The 19,537-nt window shown below is 37.9% G+C and overlaps 1 protein-coding gene across 3 annotated transcripts in view; it reads right to left on the reverse strand.

Moving 5' to 3' along the window:
• The window catches only part of itgbl1 (integrin, beta-like 1), a 53,806-nt gene that overhangs the window by 18,376 nt on the left and 15,893 nt on the right, over positions 1–19,537 (reverse strand). For all 3 annotated transcript variants that reach the window (XM_017310805.1, XM_017310808.1, XM_017310803.1), the window contains 4 exons: positions 18,861–18,983; positions 17,131–17,271; positions 11,870–12,010; positions 11,450–11,596 (listed from right to left, as the gene is read on the reverse strand). In XM_017310805.1, coding sequence (XP_017166294.1) covers positions 11,450–11,596; positions 11,870–12,010; positions 17,131–17,271; positions 18,861–18,983 — 552 coding nt within the window. The remainder of the gene's footprint in view (positions 1–11,449; positions 11,597–11,869; positions 12,011–17,130; positions 17,272–18,860; positions 18,984–19,537) is intronic.

Genomic DNA, 19,537 nt, shown 5'->3' on the forward strand with positions numbered 1-19,537 from the left:
AAAAGAGACGCAAACAAAAGTCCCTCCTGCTTTGCTCGACCAAAACAGCAGAAGATGCCTCATCAGCACTGCGGGATATTGAATAAATAAATAAATTACTTTAGTGAAAAAAAATTTTTTTACAGCTATTACCAGACTTAATATCTGTGTTTCACCTTCACTCATAGGGAAAAAAAACTATTGGGAGTTTTTATAACGATTTGCCGGGAGACATGCGTTCTTTCTCGGTGTACCGAACCTGGAGCACCCGGCCAGCTGACAGCTGGCGAGGGGAGCTGGCTGTTAATGCAGCGGGAGCAGATATCTCCGAAAACGTTGGAGCAATATTGTAATTAAGTGATTTACTGTTGAACTGAGCAGATGTTTGAGATCTATACATCTACATTCTCGCCTAAAAACTAATTTAAAAAAATAATGTGTCATTTTAAGTGCAACAGCACAAATAATTTTGCCGCCATTGCTGCTTTTCTAAACACCCGTTTTAAAGGATGCAGACCCTAAATTTGGACAAAGCTGTTTTTTTTTCGACTCCCCCTAGTGGTCTGGAGCACTTCCGTTTTCAGCACTTTTTGTTTGCATCTTTTCTTTTGTTTGCTGCATGTCATTTGTGGTTGTAGTCTTTTTTGTTTGTCTCTTTTTTTGTTTGCATCTCTTTTTGTTTGCGTCTCTTTTTTTGTTTGCATCTCTTTTTTGTTTGCTGCATTTTCTTTGCTTTTTGTTTGCATCTCTTTTTTTGTTTGCCTCTTGTATTTGCTGCATTTGCTTTTTGTTTGCATTTCTTTTTTGTTTGCTGCATTTTATTTGCGTCCCTTTTTTTGTTTGAGTCTTTTTTTGTTTGCATGTTTTCTCTGTTGCTGAGCATTTGCGCCTGTCGGCCACCGTAATTTTGACCCGTAGGACAAGGGGAATAAACAGAATGTTAAGATCGCACAATTTGTTAACAGAGTTGGTCTTTTTTTTTTTTTTACATGTAGAAACTTGTTTCTGTTTGTTGCTTGTAGGGTACATTCTTGGCTCTAAAGTACAGAAACACACCCAGGATGTGAATTTGCCTGGGTTTGTCTTCTGATGACTCACTGAGTTAAATTAGTGGCAATAAATAGTGCAGGAGAGAAATCTAGAAGACATCTACTTGACTGACAACAGCATCTAATGTGTTGCCCCTGTCACATTACTGACACTTTTTATGACCATGCATTTTTAAACATGCACACACACACGCGCAAACACACGCACACATTATGCTTATGGCAGTCCCTCTTCCTGCTACAAATACCACATGCTGCCATCTGCTCTGAGGACTCAGTTACCCTAGTAACCATTGATGTCATAGCAGCTCGTCTTATCAATTATCTCAGCAGTCACCAAACCGCTAACATCAGGATATGTGCTAATGTTTGTTTACTTTGTCATGCTGCCTTCAAAGACTGTGCCACATTGGCGGACTTAGATTTGACAGTTTGTGTAACACTGGGCTGAAATATATATTTAAGTAAACAAAAAAGTAGTGTTGAAAGCTAATCTCTGGAGCATTAATGATTGTTTAAAATGGTAACTCAAGTTAGAGAACTGAAACGTGGAGTTGGACTTGAGCAGGGGCGGATCTACTGGGGTGGCATGGGGTGGCATTTGCCACCCCAAATGAGAGCCTTGCTGCCCCTGTTGCCAACCCAGATGGCGACTCTGAATTCAATAAATAGTTATGTCAAATCGGACATTAAGCGCATGTCCGATTTGCGCTTAATGTCCGATTTGTTAATGGAATCTCTTTTTTCCGATAACATTGAATGCAACACAATGTAACCTGACGTCACCAACTTGAATTTACCAAAATTAGTAACTATTGTCAAGGCCCTCTCTACTTTGAAGGCAATATTATGTGAGTAAAAATGTCGGATTTGAACAGTGCTTCTTATCTTCCCTGCGTTCAAGTTTTTCTTCTCTTTGTGGCGTTAATAAATGAAAGTGTGCAATACCGCCACCATCTGGTCTGGAGTGTGAACTGGAGCTAATGCAGGTTTTACATCACACATCTGAAAATGGATTGGGTACTTTCTTAAAAATTACATCATGATGATCTTTTTTTTTATTGTATGCAATTTTAATAAATAGTAAAAGATTATTAAGGCACTTAAAAATTCATTCTTTTTAGGTACTTAAAAAATATGCCTACATATTACATTAAACACACTTTAAAGGTGCCTAAAAGACATACTTCTGCATATGTATCAATTAGTTTTATTTTGTAATCAGGTTGCTGCGTGATGCAGACTTCTGCCCAGGTCCCTCTTGAAAATGAGATCTGGATCTCAATGGGGTTCACCTGGTTAAATAAAGAAAATTAAGGCATACTTTACTACCCTAAAATTGAGATGTAATTTAAAACATACTGAAATTAATCATCTAAAGTAGTGTTAAGTGAATTTAAAAAAATACATTTTGAGCATACATTTTTAAATATACACAAAATATATTTTAAATATACTTGAGAAAGTGTATATTTACACTTGGGCAAATATATATTTTGTTCACTTGAAGTATACTTTTATTTAATATATTAAAAGTGTATTTTGGTACAATTATGTTTAAGTGTGTTTAAAGTTCTAATTTAGAAATTGGTACAAGTGTATTTTTAGTATACAGTACTTCAGATATACATATAGGTAGTACACTTAATACTTAGTATACTTAAAGTGTACTTTCACAAATTTAAGTATGTGTGAAATATACTAAAGTATATATTTTTTCACCTGGGTGAACTGAGCCATAGTTTGTCACGTTTCACCTACTGGTTATTTATTATAGTTTAATTGCTAGATCAAATCACTGCAGCCTGATATTTTATTGGGGAATCAAAATAATCTTATCATTTTACTTTTTTTTTTAATTTAAAAATCTGGGGTGCATTTGAGTACAGCATTATTACTCAGATACCCCAAAATAAAATCGTGTGAAATCAAGTACTTTCAGAAGTAACCTGTAATAAGCAAAGTCCATCKTTGTCATAGCATAAACACCAATGTTAACACTGTTTTCCAATGCTTCCATGCAATGCATGTAAGGCACCTATTGCTCTACACCAGTGTTTCCCAACCCTGGTCCTCAAGGCACACTTCAACACACCCCATTCAGATGATTGCAATTCAGCAAAACCCTGTTAATCAGCCATCAATTGCAATCATGTGTGCTGATGATGCAAGGGAGCATCTAAAACATGCAGGTCAGTGTGCCTTGAGGACCAGGGTTGGGAAACACTGCTCTACACCTATAATTAATTTGATTTTAAGAGATGAGCGTTTTCTACTGGTAACGAACTGCCACGAAGTATAAATTGAGATTTTTACTTTTGTGCTGAATGTGTTTTATAATATATTTACCACTATGACAAAAAGAATGAACTTTTCAGCAAAATTCACCAACTGTACAATTCTTGTTAAAGTAAAATAAGTAGCATTTCAAAACAGCAGAAGAAATCTTATGTTTTTTGAACAATAACAATTTTTGTTGTTAATTTGTTGCTAAGACATGAGTGTGTTTACTGGTAACAAAGTGCCACGAAGTAAACAATTAATTTTTATTTTTGCAAAAGTAAAAATCAGAAAGCAGTGCACAAACCTTATCACAAACATTGCTAATGTAACTACTGCTCACATTAAAAGTAGCCTTTTTCCAAAAAATAGTTTATTTATTAACCATGTTTAGCACACTGTATGGAGGAAGTTATTGTAAGACAACATGCTAGTTATAGCCCACATGCCACTGGCTGCATTTAGGCTAATATCACCATTTTGGCTAATTTCAGCTTGTACACTAATTTTAACATACTGAATGGAATAAATCCATGTAACTCTGCATGCTTGTGTCTCTCCACATGCTATTTAGTACATTGTAGCTTACTTTAGCATTGAGGCTAATTTTTAGCATCAGAGTGCTGGGTTCCAACCGACGGGCACACTTTGGCAGGCCCCGTTTAAATTTCTTCAGAAATTTTGTAGTTATAATGAACTGTTCTTGATATTGCCTAATGTTTTGTGATAACGAGTATAGTCTACAGAACACAGACAGAAATATTTACAGAAAGAGATGTTCAAGCAGAATCATTGCAAAGGCAGAAATAAGAAAAAACACTATCTTAAACTCCTAAGAATTGGCTTTAACTCTTTTGAGTTAAAGGAATTGTGTTAAAAAGCAGAAACACCCGCTTTAAAAGCAGCCTTAAAATGTTCCTTTATGTGAGCACCCTATGTATCATCTGATATTGTTCGGACAGGTTCAGATCTGATATCACTTGCCTTGTTAAATTTCCTGTTCCCAAGTTCTCTGATGGGGCCCAGATAACTAGTCAGATTTCTAAGTTTTAAAATGTTATCAGAAAGGTAGAAAGTTTGCAAATTATTTTCCTTACACTTTACAGTTATGCAGCAGTTTTTGTGTTGATCTGTAGTAATCATCTTTGTTGTAAATTATCTTGAAATGTGTGGCTGCAGCATTGCAAATGCTAGAAATAATTATGGGATGTGAGCACTTCTGCACATGGTGCTTGTTGGAGAGCCCTAAATATTGTATGTTTATGTTATTTCCCTGAGTTACTCAACATATACTGTTACAGAAACTCACAGTTTCAGTGTTGGGGTCACATTGTATTTGGGAAACGTTTGATAGTTGTGCACATAAAAAAAAAATAACGTAGTTTACTGCAACGTGAAAAACTAGTTAAAATCAAACCTACTTGAAGATACTCAGACAAAGTGTACATATATATATTTATAAAAAATCCCTTTTCACCCTTCCGCAGATGGACACTTTCATCCTCAGAGCTCGGGTCCTCTACCAGAAGCCTGGGAGCCACAGTATCTTGGCTGTGCCTAGAACTGCACATTTCTGGACTGAAATGTCTGATACTGTTCCTGGGATCCTGTTTTAGCCACTGCTCCAGTTTGGAGGTGACTGCCCCGAGGGGCCCTGCGCTCCTCGGCCCTGTAGACAGTGTAGACCCGCCAATTTCTGCCAGGATTGGTTTGGTAAATGCCTGGTCGCTGACAAATAAAACTTTGATCATTAGGGATTTCTTTTCCTCTCATTGATTGGATGTTTTATTTATAACAGAATCATGGACAAGTGGTTTGGGTGACTCCAGCATTTTGACTTTAAATGACTTTTCTGATTTCATGACTGATATCATGCCAAGGTATGACCGAGTTCTCATTGTTGGTGATTTTAATATTAATGTCTGTTGTCCTTCTTCATCTATTGCTCAGTAATTTCTTAATGCTATCGATTCTTTTAATTTTGTGCAGTGTGTGACTGGTGCTACCCATGACCATGGTCACACTCTTGTTTCTGTTCACTATGCCCGCCACTTGGTTATGTCGTTCCATGTAAGCTTTCCCTGCCAGSATCTTGCACCCTGTTGTTATGTGCTGGACTGTCTCAGGGGCCTCCTTGCACAACCTACACCTTGGGTCTTGTCTGGTGTGGTAGATCTGGGCCTCTATTGCTCTGGTGTTTAGGGCCTGTTCCTGTGCAGCCAGGATGAGAGCCTCTGTGCTGTCCTTGAGTCCAGCTGCCAGTCTCCTGTTGGGCATTTGGGCAGAAAACTGTGTGAAACTGAGCTTTAACAACCTCGACTGGTCTGCTGTTCAGTATCAGCGTAGAGGAAGAAAAGCTAAACATACTTCGGAGCTGTGAGAGAAGACTCTGAACTGTTGACGCTTGTTTCATCTGTGGACAACATGGACATTTCCTGAGGGACGATCTGGACAACTCACAGATCCAACACCAGAACCAGTTGGACTGACAGAAAGCCAGAGAAGAGAGACGGGGGAGGATTTGGCTGCAGCAACGCCAAGACCGAGTGGGGGAGAGGGGCGAGAAGGAAGGAACAACATGAATCCACATCAACCACTGTGAAGGATGACCTGTCTGTAACGTCCATCTAGATCATGACTTTAAATCTGACAGCAACAGAGTGAGCAGCAAAACTTCACTCAAGTATCAACTTCAACTTTTGACACCAAAGAGGACAATGTCCAGAGCAATAGCTACAGTAGTTTAGATGTTTCTGAAAGGCTGTCCACTCAAAGAACTATTGCTGGTCCACTGGTGAGTGACGATTTACACTGTCCTGTTATCCTTAAATATGCATTTAAAAGAAAAAATCAACTTCAGAAATTGCTTGGTTTTTTGATAAGTTTAATTTTGACCAAAGACGATGAAATCAGATGTTGCCTGGTTGTTTAATTTGGGTTTATTTAGAATTAAAGAGGATGAAGATGAAGATGGAAGACTTTGAAACTGTTTTGTTTTAATTTGAAGTGTCGGCATTAGAATCAGATGGGGCAACATTAAAATGTTACTTGTTTATCATAACGTGGGTTATATTCAAATCAAAGAGGATGAGATTATATTAAATTTTAATTAGATTTTCATAGGAGGATGACTTAATATCACGTAAATTACATTTAGGATTTAAATTTACATTTAGGATTTAAAATTAGTATAAAACCTACATTTTCATTAACATAAGCAACGTAATATAAAATTATTAATAATTATCGTGTTAGGGATGTCTAACATGCTCTTATTTTACAGAGAATAATTTGGGATTAAAATAATTGCTTATTTAAACAATTATAAGAAAACAGTTACTTAATTACTTAGAAAACGGTTTGGTATCACGCTGGTATTTTACCATTATTTCAAATTCATCCTTTTAAAGTTTTGTGAAAGATGACAAAACATATAAATGACCGTCTCCCTGGCAAGGAGACGTTACAGGGTAACTTTTCCTACTTAACAAAGGTGAAACGATGAATGCCAGTGGGTTTTTCGTATCCTGTGTTTTGTTTCATCATACAGAATAATGTTTCAATGACTGAATGAATATGTAATGCCTTAAAATGTATGGGATACGTTTTCACTTCTCACTATAAAAATTGTAGAAATGTCCTTTTAAATAAGACTCATGTTGTCTCTGCCTGGCAGAGCTTTCCATCCAGAACTGCTTCATGATTGATTGTCCTRCAAGCTCTCTGTATTGTGCACAATTCATAAATAAACCTGATTGAGTGATTTTACCTGAACAGTGCTTGGTAAGTTTTTTTCCACAACAATGGACAAAAACATTAAAGGCTCTCAAGTAAAAGGCGTGGCGGTTTTAGCTAATGTTGGACCCATTAGCAACATGCTAACATTAGCATATTAGCCTGCAAAGACTTTTGTGCGTCATTCTTTTTAAAGAAAAATCAACCTGTAACCATATATGCGAGTAGTAAAGGCATACATGACACATGAAAACATACTGAAGACGAATAACTCGCCTTTAAAGAAGCTCTGCTTCTACCAATGTTCAAGTCCACAAACGTTCTAGAAGCTTCCCACACTTTCCTGTGCACCGCTGAGCTGAAGCATTCACTCCAGTAACAAAAATAGTCAAATCCAGTTTACTCAAAATAACGTAGTCAAGTACTTTTCTCAGGCCAAACATGTACATTACTCACATTACTTGAATAGTTGAATAAACAATTTAGTGAGACTTGAGTAAAGCATACAAGCCTAATATAAGTAAGAATAGGTAAGCCAAGATACTGCGCAGAACCCTCAAGCTCCAAGGCCTCTGGTAGAGGACTGAGCTCAGAGGATGAGAGAGAGAGAGACCAAGAGAGAAGGGATATAGGCATATGCTGCCACCCCTGAAAAAATYCCTGTCCCCCTCTTGCCACCCCATAGATATTTTTCTAGATCCGCCCCTGGATTTGAGGATGACGTCAAGCTCCTGCTAAAACAATAATGATCTTTTTTCTTTTTTTTTGTCATGTCTAGAAGACAGGTGAAACATATTCAAGAAACAACAGATGAATTTAGTTGCTTTCTGTATGAGACCAAACTCATGTTCTCATAGCCACTCCAGTAGGTTAAATAAAGGGGATCAGGCCTTTCAGTCGGTGGTGGTTAATTTTCCGAGGCTTTTATTTCTTGATTTTCATTGTGTTTCTTATGTTGGTTTTATGTTTTGCATGGTTTTATGGTTGATTTCGATTGTAAAGTGCTTTGTGATGTCTGTGAAAAGGGCTTTATAAATAAATTTGACTAATATACCATGTGGCAAAGTTCAGATTAACCCAATCTGATTTCGTATGGCATTCTCCATCCTCCAGTTGCTTCCACAGTCACCATATCTCAATTCAATAGAACAAGTTTAGGAAAATGTTAGCAAGGGTGGAACAAGACATTTGTATCATTGATGTACAGATGATTAACATTCAGAAACTGCACCTATCCTATCATGTCAGAATGCAACAAAATGAAGCTCAATGTCAATGTCAGAAACACCAATTCTGGATCAGGATGTTCCAAGCATCCTGTATACCAAAATGCTTAACTCTTGATTTTATAGGTTCCAGTTTTATATTAGCTGTAATAAAACTAGCCAAGTGGCTTTCCATTTATATTGGTTTGCATAAATGTTTAAGAAAACATAGCATCCAAAGAGAACCACCTATTGTAGGATGTAGGGCTAGCTAATCAATGTAGCGATACTCAAATTCCAAAAACATAACAGATGACGTGTATCTGGTACAAGTCACTGAAACAAAATCCCACAATGCTGGGGTTAATCTGTTATTGTCTAACACAGACAACTTCATGCACACCAGAGAGAGGAATCCCGAGAATCAGAGGGAAAAAAAAAAGTTGCAAGCAGGTGCTTCCTTGAGGAAATACCACAGTATAAAGAATGTGCTATCCACAAGCATCTTGTCTCCACCACTCAGGAAGAAAGGCTCTGAAGCTGCTGCTTCAGATTTCAAGGCTTTTCCGCTCAAGCTGCCATCTGTACCAGCCGCATTCATCCATGCCTAAATGATTTTCAACGTCTGTCCCCTTCGCTTTCCCTCTTTTTCACTCTCTGACTCTCCTAAAGTGATTCCTGCCTCTGTGCGTGTGTGTGTGTGTGTCCATTTTCTGAGTTTTCACACCCTTCCACACTATTACTGAAGTGCTCTAATTTGTCATATGATATTTGGATTATTCAAACAATAATCCAGAGGCAAAACAAGCTGTACCAATGCTTCCACAACAGTGACCTAATCGGGCAAACATGATAATAATTGCTACCCTAACAGGTTCTCTCCATAGTGAGTCACATTTAGACATTTTTAACTAACAGGAATAGAGACACAGGTCGCATTTTGTTTCAGTGCGAGAGGAGTTTGAGTTTTGATGATGCATTTACAGAGTTTATTGCTTTTCTCGGTCATAAAAGAATTACAAAAAGAAAGAATGTGCTTAGTTCAGGGAATGCTCACTGCCAAGTAAATGGACAGAGAAGGAAGCATTGTGAATTGCATTAATTTTACTTGTGCACACAGCAGTTTGAAGTTTCACTCAGTTGCAGCATTTGGAGATAATCTAGAGGTACCACTGGAGGAATTAAAGTTAATTAACTCTCCCGGAAAAAATTAATCTTTTTTTTTTCTTTTCCTTTCTGCTACATCATGTGAGTGCAGGCACCGCGAGTCTTCAGCCTCGTTGTGGTATTAGTTTAAAGCCGTCACAATCGCTTTATTTTACACAAAACGTCCTAAGTAGTTTGTATATTAACATAACACTAAATTGGCCCTATTTTAAGCCTGCACTTATTGCCGCAGATCTGATGTTTTGTCCCATGGCGGTGTTTACTTTGTAATGGAGTTATCGCCATGGCAGCAGCCGGGGCCCTGCGTGGTTTCAGGTTTCTGATTTAATCAGCAGCTATGAGTGTGAGGGATATCTATGCCTGCTATAATAACACGCAACACACAAAAGTGCACATGTCATCTCTTTTGATTTGGAACAAAGCGGCCGCTGAAAAGCAGGAGAGTCCCCGCTGACCTCCCCCGCAGTCAAATGAAACATGAAATCAATGCTTTGCGTTAACCCCTGGATAAATCTAGAAGCGGTGAGACCAAGCGGGTTAAGTCTTTGTGGTGTCGCCCACCTCCGTCAAAATTATTAAGTCGAATCGGTAATTCGGCGTCTTTCACCAGGTTCTCTTTGAAACTGCTGAATCTGTCAGGTGTTCTGGGTAAAACCACAAAGAGGTTCACAAACAACATGGGCAGAACAAAAATACAGAGAAAAGCTGAAAACTTTTGAGTGATTCTATTTTTTTCCAACATTTTCTAAGAGCAAAGCAGTTAAAAGATCAGGAGTACTTTAAGTATAATGATAAACTTGGGTTTTAGAAGCTCTGCAGGGTCTATTAGTTTAACACAGCATCCCAGAATGATTCATGAGGGTAAGAGGATAATGAAGAGCTGAGAAAACACACAGCCACCACACATTTTCTTCAAGCTGCTGAAGCTGGCAAGTTAAACACATTGCCATTGTCTAAACCTATTTGTGAATGACAAAAAAAAAAGAAAAAATCTCTTTAAGAATAAATGTGAACGAACCTCAGAAGGACCACAGCACCTTCTGTATAAGATAACTGTATGTGTCACATACAGTGAAGATCTCTCGACTTTAACATTTAAAAKAGCAATGCTACAGATGAATTAGTGCTGAAAACAAATTGGTAGCATGACTTCACTGTTTTCCTATTGAGAGTCAAATATACCTCTGATCATTTACCAATCACGCCATACAAACGTTCAAACATGGCGGTGGCGTCATTATTTCAAGCAAAGGTTATTGTGACAGGGGTCAGAAGACCAGTCAGAAACCTTTTGAAAGTTCTTGACACTTCCAGGAAAAATATGAATACAGAAACAATCATTGTGAAGTTCTGATTGTAGATTGGAAAAAAAATGTCCAGAATCCATTTTAACAGTGTTAAAAACAGCAAAATGTGAAAAGCAGCAACAAAAAGTTACCTTGAGTAGCAATCTGGCTTTTTAACATTACCAGAGGTAAAAGGCAGTGACAAGTGCAACCTGGACATTTGATTCGACAAGTGGCTCCTCAACAGCTGTCTTCAATATTAAATATGTGTAATTAATACTAAATATGTATTAAATACAGTTTCACAACTCAGGGCACACAGAGTTTTCAAAAAAGTATTTTAAGTGCAATCCTTGCCTGTAAAAAATTGGCTACATTTGATGCATGGCATCATAAACCTGAATCCATTTCTTAGATTTTGCAATTATTTCATATATGAAAAAAAGAACAAACAAAAAAAAAAAAAACAATGAAGTCTATGCACCAGTAAAGGTATTGGAACTATTTGGACAACTTGTGGTGAAAGTTGTTTAATTCATAATGTGATTGCAATACAAATTTTTTTTACATATATATATATATATATATATATATATATATATATATATATATATATATATATATATATATATATATACTTGCTCAAGACCTAGGTTGCCCAATTGAAGATCAAAACTAGAGCTGATAGAAATAGGATACATAAGCACAATAAAAGTTTGCACCAGAGACCTTGGAAAACAAGGGATACCTCGTCCATTGCAGGGTAGCTTTGAAGTTCCTCTACATTTCTTCAGGCTGCTATCCAAAGACAGTGAGCAACTTAGAGGGTGCTCACACTTCTTCCCTGTCCATCCGTCCTTGCAGTCACACCTGCCACAGTTACACTGACCATGACCTGCCCAGAGAAAAGGGGAACAGCTAAAAGAAACCAAGAAGAAAATACATCTAACTGAGAAAGAAAAAGAAACAGAACTCATCCCACCTAACATTTTTAAGTCGTATAGAAGATTTACCTGAATGGCTGCGATGTTACACTGAMGTATTATCAGTTGTAGGCTTTGTGTTGATTGTTAAGAAAGGTAAGCTAAAGGTATGCTAAAGTGTCTTTGCAAGCATGCATCTAGCTTCATAAGAAAACATCCCACAAATTTTCAAATAATATTCTGACCTGAGCAGAAGTCGTCAGTGTATCGGTCGTACGTCGCGTGACAGTTCCTCTCATCGCACTCACAGGTGTCTCCATGGATGTCCCCCCAGTCTCCAGAGGGATCTACATCATGGCAGGTGCATTCCCCACACACACAAGTACCTAATGCAAAAGACAAAAAGGACATGATGTCAGTTACAGCTACAGCACATCAGTGGAATGAGGGGTCTTTACGGTTATTTAGAAGTACCGACTGCGTTATCCATCGGAAGGATACAGGTCATTGATGTTAGCTTGCAATGGGATTCGCAAATACGACCCAATGAGGTCTAATTTGTAAAATAAGGCCTCAAACAACAAACAGATTATGCATTTTTATACCTAATTTGCATTCTTTGAGTTTTCTACATTTTGTCCAGGTACAAATACAAAACTTCATTGTAAGTTTTTTTTTTTTTTTTTAGATAAACCAGCATGATGTGGTGCTTCATTAATAAGTCAGTGAAAAACAAAATGTGGTTTTCAAGTTTACTTACAGAAATAAATGTGAAAAGGAGCGTTATTAGTATCCGCACCTTGGCACCTCTCTTTTCCTGTACTCACTTACACCAGCTGCTGTTCTCGCTCAAAAGATGAACATCATTCTGGCTCCTGTAAGTAAGTTTCTGACCTCAGTAACAACAAGCGCAGCACCTGTTCAATGCTGTCTGGCACAGATGGGGGAAAAAAAAACAAAAAACTATATCAACACTACTGCCACGAAAGATATTATAGTTTGTGCAACACCAACATCAAACAAAGGAGTGGTGCTCTTTTGAAGTGGCAAGAAATGAATGGAGAATCTTTTCCTGGTGAGGATGGAGGACTGCAGCAGATTGAAGTGAAGCCTGTGTAACTGTGAGGGAGCGGATTTCATCTTAGACCCAATGGGTGTCTCTGCTCCGCTGTGCCATGGAATCGACTCCGCGGTACATATGATGCACGCGTTATGGTCAATGACAGCGTTTACGACGCCTCCGCACAGCGGCGGAAGGCGATGCCGTGCTTAGTTAGAACCAATCCTATTTTTGCCAGACGCCAGAGCAAGCGCAGGGTCAATSTTCAAAGGCCCGAAATTTCAAAATAATTCACAGAGACAGACTACGTTCAGTGGGAAAAACGACATATATTAATGTATGCATTTATGTAAACATCGTTTATGACTATGCATGAAAGAAAATGTATGGATTTTACTCTGAAACTTATTACGTCAAGTTTTGTTGCTCGAGTCGCAGTAGGAGTGTCTGTCGGGGCGGATGAAGTGGGAGAGAAACCGATGGAAAGATAATAATTTTAGAAGTTGAGAACTACAGTACTTTATATGATACCTCTTATCTGTTTTATGACTAGATTTAGTGCACAGTCTTTCATTTCCCACGTGTGCTTCTTGGGGCACCTCTGGGGTTCACAGCAGAGCGAATTCAGGAACATCTCCAGTCCAAGTGTGCAGCAGAGCGGAGCAGAGACGCATGCAGTGTAAATCCGGGGTTACACAAACAGTAGTCCTCCTGTTAAGTGAAGATTATTTAGACAAGTTGTCAGAAGTTATGGAGTGATGTGTAATAACACCAAGAAGGGAAAGTATTGTACCAGTTTAACACTTAGACTCAGACGAGAATTTGGTAAATAAAGAGCAAATGAGCATCGAGTAAATCCAGCTACCAGAACACATCTTATGTATTTTGATAGAATCATATTTACTGGTTTACTTCTGATGTTATTTAATTTTCTTTATGGAAATATTATTTTGTGGCAATAGGCTATATTTTACTCCTGTTGAGTTAGCACTCCTAATCTATTTCATCTTGCTGCGTTTTAAGGTAGTTTTTATGAATAAGTGAACAGAGAAACAGATGATTTATTTAATGTAAAACAGACATAAAAAACAAATGCCGCTGTAGTCGGCGTTAAAACAAAGTGATTAATTTCATTTCTAATTTATGTTCAACTATTTATCTACACATTTTAGTTTTGCCTTCTTTGAAACAGCAATAAACTTGCTGATAAGGAATCATCTCTCTTCAGTATCCTAACGTTAGGGAGGCATTTTACTGATTGTCAACCACGTGGCGCACACACGTCGAGGGCAGCACGTCCTGTAAAAGTAAGCAGGTTCAATTCAAATGTAATGACACGCATTCCAGTACGGAGCAATTAAATTTAGCTCATAATCCAATTCAGCAAAGTCAGATGGAATAAATTGCCCAGGAACAAAATGTTGCCTTTCAAAGGAAGCCAGCAGATTGCATTTGTTAAAAGGTGCTAAGGTTATTTGATGGGTGTTCTTTTCATTGACTTTCATCAGTTTTTTTTCTTTTCCAGAATCATTCCAGCATACCAGAAAATTTAATATTCATGACTAAATTTATTCCAAAAATTGCCTTCCACCTCAAAGATCAGATTTTTATTTATTTATTTTTTATGTTTTATCTTGTTGGGGGCAGGGAGGAACTGCCTCCAAAATGAATTTTCCTTTTAAATCTTTATTCCTTCATTTATCTTTTCCCTCTTTTCTTTTCATTTGTTTAGCATCTTAGCCCAGGCGTTAGCAAAGCAGCAGCCGGTGGAAACCCATTTCCTCTTATCGGCGGAGACAGAGCACCGGGAGCCCCGGGGGAGAAGGCCAGCTGGCAGGCCGGAGGGGCTGAGGCTGCCGCATGTCTGCCCTGTGGCTGAGCGTTCAGTCTTCCCCACCCCCTCATAACCCTGCAGTCCTGGATTAATAGATCCATGAATTATCTGTCTGTCACAAATCTCATGGATGAACTGAAGAGAGGTAATAGAAACACCTTTATTATTTTCTAAATGTTGCAGTTATGCCATATGTTCTATCCAGACATAAACCAACACTCTGCCTCTTCTCTGTCTCTCTCTCTCTCTCTCTATATATATATATATATATATATATTGCAGCCATCAGTGTTAAATTGTTCTGATTAAAATGAGTCATGTCAGTAGCAGCCTTTGGCAGTTTGCTTCTGTTATATTTCATCCTGCCTTGTGGGAAGGCTAGGTGAGCCAAGCAGGAGGTTTGATACTTCGGTGAGTTAAAAGAGAATTACTGTATCTGCAGGTCAGATCATTAAGCTATTTATCCCACAGTGCCAGAAGAAAAATGATCAGCCAAGGAAAGGGTGGAAGGAAGACGTTCACCGTCTCATGCCGAACAAATACGCTTCACATCTCCAGATCTATGCACAACAATGAAATCAACTCATTTCTTAATTAGTGTTTTTACAGTGAGGAAGGTTTTTTTGGTTGATTTTATTCTTTCTGGTCTCTTATTGCTAAGGTTATACCTTTTTTTTTTCTTTTTTTTTCTCAAAAAATACATTATGATTAATATTATTACTCAGATATATTTGCTGCTTGTTGTCCCATGCGTTCCATTTTCATGTATTTTCTTTAACTTTGACTTACAGTACTTCAACTTCACTTACCTCGCTGTTAATCGAAATGTTCTTCCTCTCTGTTTTGGTATTGTCATTTCTTTTTGTTGCTTCATCTCTTCACCTCTCTCACTTCGCCCCAGAAGACGTAAAGTAAAGGCACTGACCCACCAAACGACTGCATTTGTTTTGTACACGCAAAGACAGAACAAAACCAGACTTTGGCATAGCAAAGAGACAGCGCAGTTCAGAATTGTGTGCAAAGCAAATAAAATTTGTCTGCGGTTTAGAACAGCACGGACCTTTTGTTTCTTCATATTTGGAACACAAATAGTGCAGTGAATCTCAATGAGGAACATGCTATCTGTTTCTCACAGTAACGCACAAATTAGTACATTTTCTGAAAGATTCAGAAACAAAATGTTGAACTGCTTCATTCCTTACGCAGTGAGGTTGTTATCTTAGTTTTAAAATGTTCCCTAAAGAACATCCGTTGAGGCTAACTTCTCATCTCAACCTTTGGCTCTGGAGCAAAGAGCTGACGCAAATAAATGTGCAAATTGCTCCTCAGTGCCTTTTATGTTTGCACCAGCATGTTATTTTTATTAATTGCCTTGTTTATCATAGTCAGATGCAGCACATAAAAGACAAAAAAATAAAAAAAATGGACCCAGGTGCAATGGAAAATAAATCAAATTTATTTTAAAGTAGTTCTTCCTCATTTGCATAAAAAACTTTTCTTCCTAAATAATTACCAGTGATTACAGAAGCTGAACCTCTCAAAGCTCTCTCACTGGGAAAATCGACATCTGCAACACAAAACTGGCCATACTTTCTTCTTCTTTTTTTTTTTTTTTTTTTTGTTTTGTTTTGACAGTTGTGCTCTTGACCAGAACTTGCGGCTCTGTGATGGGACTCCCATGCAGCCTCATTTCTTCCAACCGGTTACCAGGCCCTCAGCCAGGCCGCTGTAATTAATTTTCGAGAAATTCACTGAAATCCTGGAGGAGCACTTCAGTTAACTTAAATGAGATATTCCGCTGATTGCTTGCTCGCCATGCTCTGATGAGTCACAGAACATGATACTTTTTAAGGCAGTCTAGAGTCTGCGCTGCATTTAGTTCTGTATTTTTCCTGACCGTTTCATAATTTGGGCTATTCAAACAAGATGAAAAGCTCTGACCCGATGTTTCCATGTTACATGTTAAGCAAAAACAACATTTTGCACAAGCCCTACATCCTGCTGCTTTTTAAAAAAATCCCTTTCTTGAAGCTGCTTTTTTCATGAGAAGACTGACTAATGTCATAAACTTGATGATTTATCATTTGACGGCTGAAATGAAGATGGTCTCATTTTGATGATGATGATGCACAAATTAGAGTTATTTTATGAAAAGTAAAATCTGGAGGGAAAGACGAATGTAAAGATATGTTTTATTTTTCGAGGTGAAGTTCATCCTTCTGATGACTGAAACAGACAAGAAATTGAAATGTGCCTCTTTAGCTTGTTTCTTGTTCCTAGGCAACACAAATACAATGAAATCATTACGGTGACGCTGTTTATGTTAATAGGTCTGAAGCGTATCATTCCTCCCTCTCCATTCTGCAGTTTTATGGTTTTGCAAACCACCGTCAATATGCTAATGTTCCGGATGCTCGAAAGAAAATTTGCCCAGATGGAAAATTCCCAAGTTTATTTATGTGAAATAAAGTTGTGATTCTTCACAATCAGATATTTTACTTAGATCAGTTATGATTTTCTGGATTAGTTCTGTATTTTCTTTATACTCAATAATGCAATTTTTCTTTAGTTTGTGTAATGTCTCATGTTAACAGTGAAGAGGACAAACAAACCTCTGTTGCTGCAGATTTTGCCATCTGGAGATGTGCATTTCCGCTTGCTTTCCCATGGGCTGATGTCACACTGGAACTCACATTTGTCTCCATGCCAACCAGCAGCACAGTAACAGTTTCCACAGTAACACTGGCCATGGCCTGGAAGGACATGGAAAAACTCATGAGTTCTCATGCAAGAGATTGACAGACATACTTCTAGATTTTTAACAATCTTACTTTTGCAGAAATCAGATTTGATATCATTCTTGATTTTGTCATTTCTACTTTTGCACATTTGTCAAACATAAACATCAATCATTTGCAAAGATCTATCAGCCGCCAGCTTTAATGTGTGGCTTTGTAATGCTATTGCAAAGATTTATTTATTTTTTTGACAAGATAAAGAATGCATTTCATATATCACCGCAAGATTTACAATCTGAAATCAGCAGCAACATTTCTTTCTCAAGAAATGAGTTTGAAACTTTGAAATTGTTGCCTTGTGTATGTAAAATAAAGCGATGCTACTCATGACTGACTCCATTGAACAGATGCTGAACATCGCTTAATGTCTAATACTGAATATGCAGTGTAATGTAGCACATTACTGCAGGGCGGGACATGAGTAAGTGCAAACTGCACTGTACAGAATATTGAAAAAAGGTTCCTCTCCTTTAATATTTTCCTTTCTCGTCAGGTATCAAATACGTCAATATATTTCATTAGGATTTTATGAAGAAAAAAAAAACCCAGCTCAAAGCAGTGCATTAATATAAAAGGGAATAAAAAAAGACTCACAGTTTTGAAAATATTTTAGAAATCTGAAATGCATTTGTGTTCTGGCGCCTTTAATCTAATGGCTCTGAATGAAACACAATGCTGCCAACTGCCTTCTAAAGTAACAAAAAGTAAATCCAGTGCACCAGAGAGCAGTATATAGAAAGACAACTATTATTTGTGTAAATCTAGCCTATATGGAACAGTGGGATCTAGCAACCCCTCATGGAAAGAGAGCCATACAAAGTCTCATCAAATATTCATCACACTCAACTTTTGGACACATCAAATATTTGGGAAAAGTGCTCTAGTCAGGTGGAACAAAAGTTCAGCTGTTCGGCCTACATGTATGTGTTGCAGAAAATATTCTGTACACACAATCTCCAGAAGGAAGGATGGCTCCAGTACAATGACATACAGAGGTATAGACGGAAAAAATGGCCAAAAATCTATCAGCAGATTGGTGAAACTGGTAATGTTTCAATCAAGAAATTTACAACCGCTTAGTATTGAACTGGGAGATTTGGAGAGATGTAAATTAATGGCACAAGTACTTAGATTTCTATTTGAAAAATTCAACTGCTTGGTTACGTGCTAATTTGTGATAACCTATCATGTCGTAATATCAGATTTAACAAAATGCAAGGCACCGTATATGATCTTTCTTGTCCTTTCTCTTTGACCAGACGTAGATAAATGCAGAGTCTAGATGCCTTTATGATTCCACACCTGAGACGTTGATCCCAGACAAGCAAAACCTAACTGCAATTTTTAAAACTATATCTACTTTTTAGCAGTAGTTCAGCAGACGTTCAGTTGCAAATTCAATGCACAAAAACAGATAAAGGGGGTCATAAAAGTACGAGTGCTGCCAATCTCCAGATGTCTTATCTTCATTAAATTGTCATTAAAACTCATTTGTTTCTCATTGCAGTGTCTCTTATAGTTGAGCAACTGTGAGTGTAATCTACCTCCACAAACCTCTCCCGTGTCTTCATCCAGACATTCGCCGTCGTCACATTCACAGAAGCGTCCCGTCACTAAGCCCTTGTCATCATTTTGGTCACACATGCAGCTCCCACAGTGACAGGTCCCTGCAAAAAAACAAAAAATAAAAATAAAAGATTCTTACACACAGCCACCAAGTGGCTCTGATTTTTGTTTAAACTTTGCAGTAGATACTTGCATTTAAATGGTAAAAGTGTGAGTACAATATTTTGATGCAGTGAACTGGGAGATTAAAGAATCTGGTTTACAGCTGTTCATTGGAGGGAAGTATTTTTGCATCAAGTGCCAACAGGTTTAAGCTGGTGTTTGACAACTAGAGGTGGTGGTGGTGGTGTGTGTGTGTGTGCGGGGGTGTGCGTGTGTGTGTGTTTTTGCATGTATGCTGGAGCTTTTTGGATTAGGTGTTGAAGAAGCAGAAGGCTAAACAGACACATGCGGTGAATACATTAGCATGTCTACATATTCCAATAGGCCACATCCTATGCTTTCACACACACACTCTCTTATACACATCCCACACGGATACGCACACACCCACTGAGACTTGTTTATTCCTCATTTAGCTGAAAGCATTTGAGACGAGTGGAGAGGGCGAGCCCAGATGGGCAACTGGCTGTATGTGTTTGAAAAACAGCCTTGA

Source organism: Poecilia reticulata, linkage group LG2 (genome assembly GCF_000633615.1).
Source record: "Poecilia reticulata strain Guanapo linkage group LG2, Guppy_female_1.0+MT, whole genome shotgun sequence".
Classification (NCBI taxonomy): Eukaryota; Metazoa; Chordata; class Actinopteri; order Cyprinodontiformes; family Poeciliidae; genus Poecilia; species Poecilia reticulata.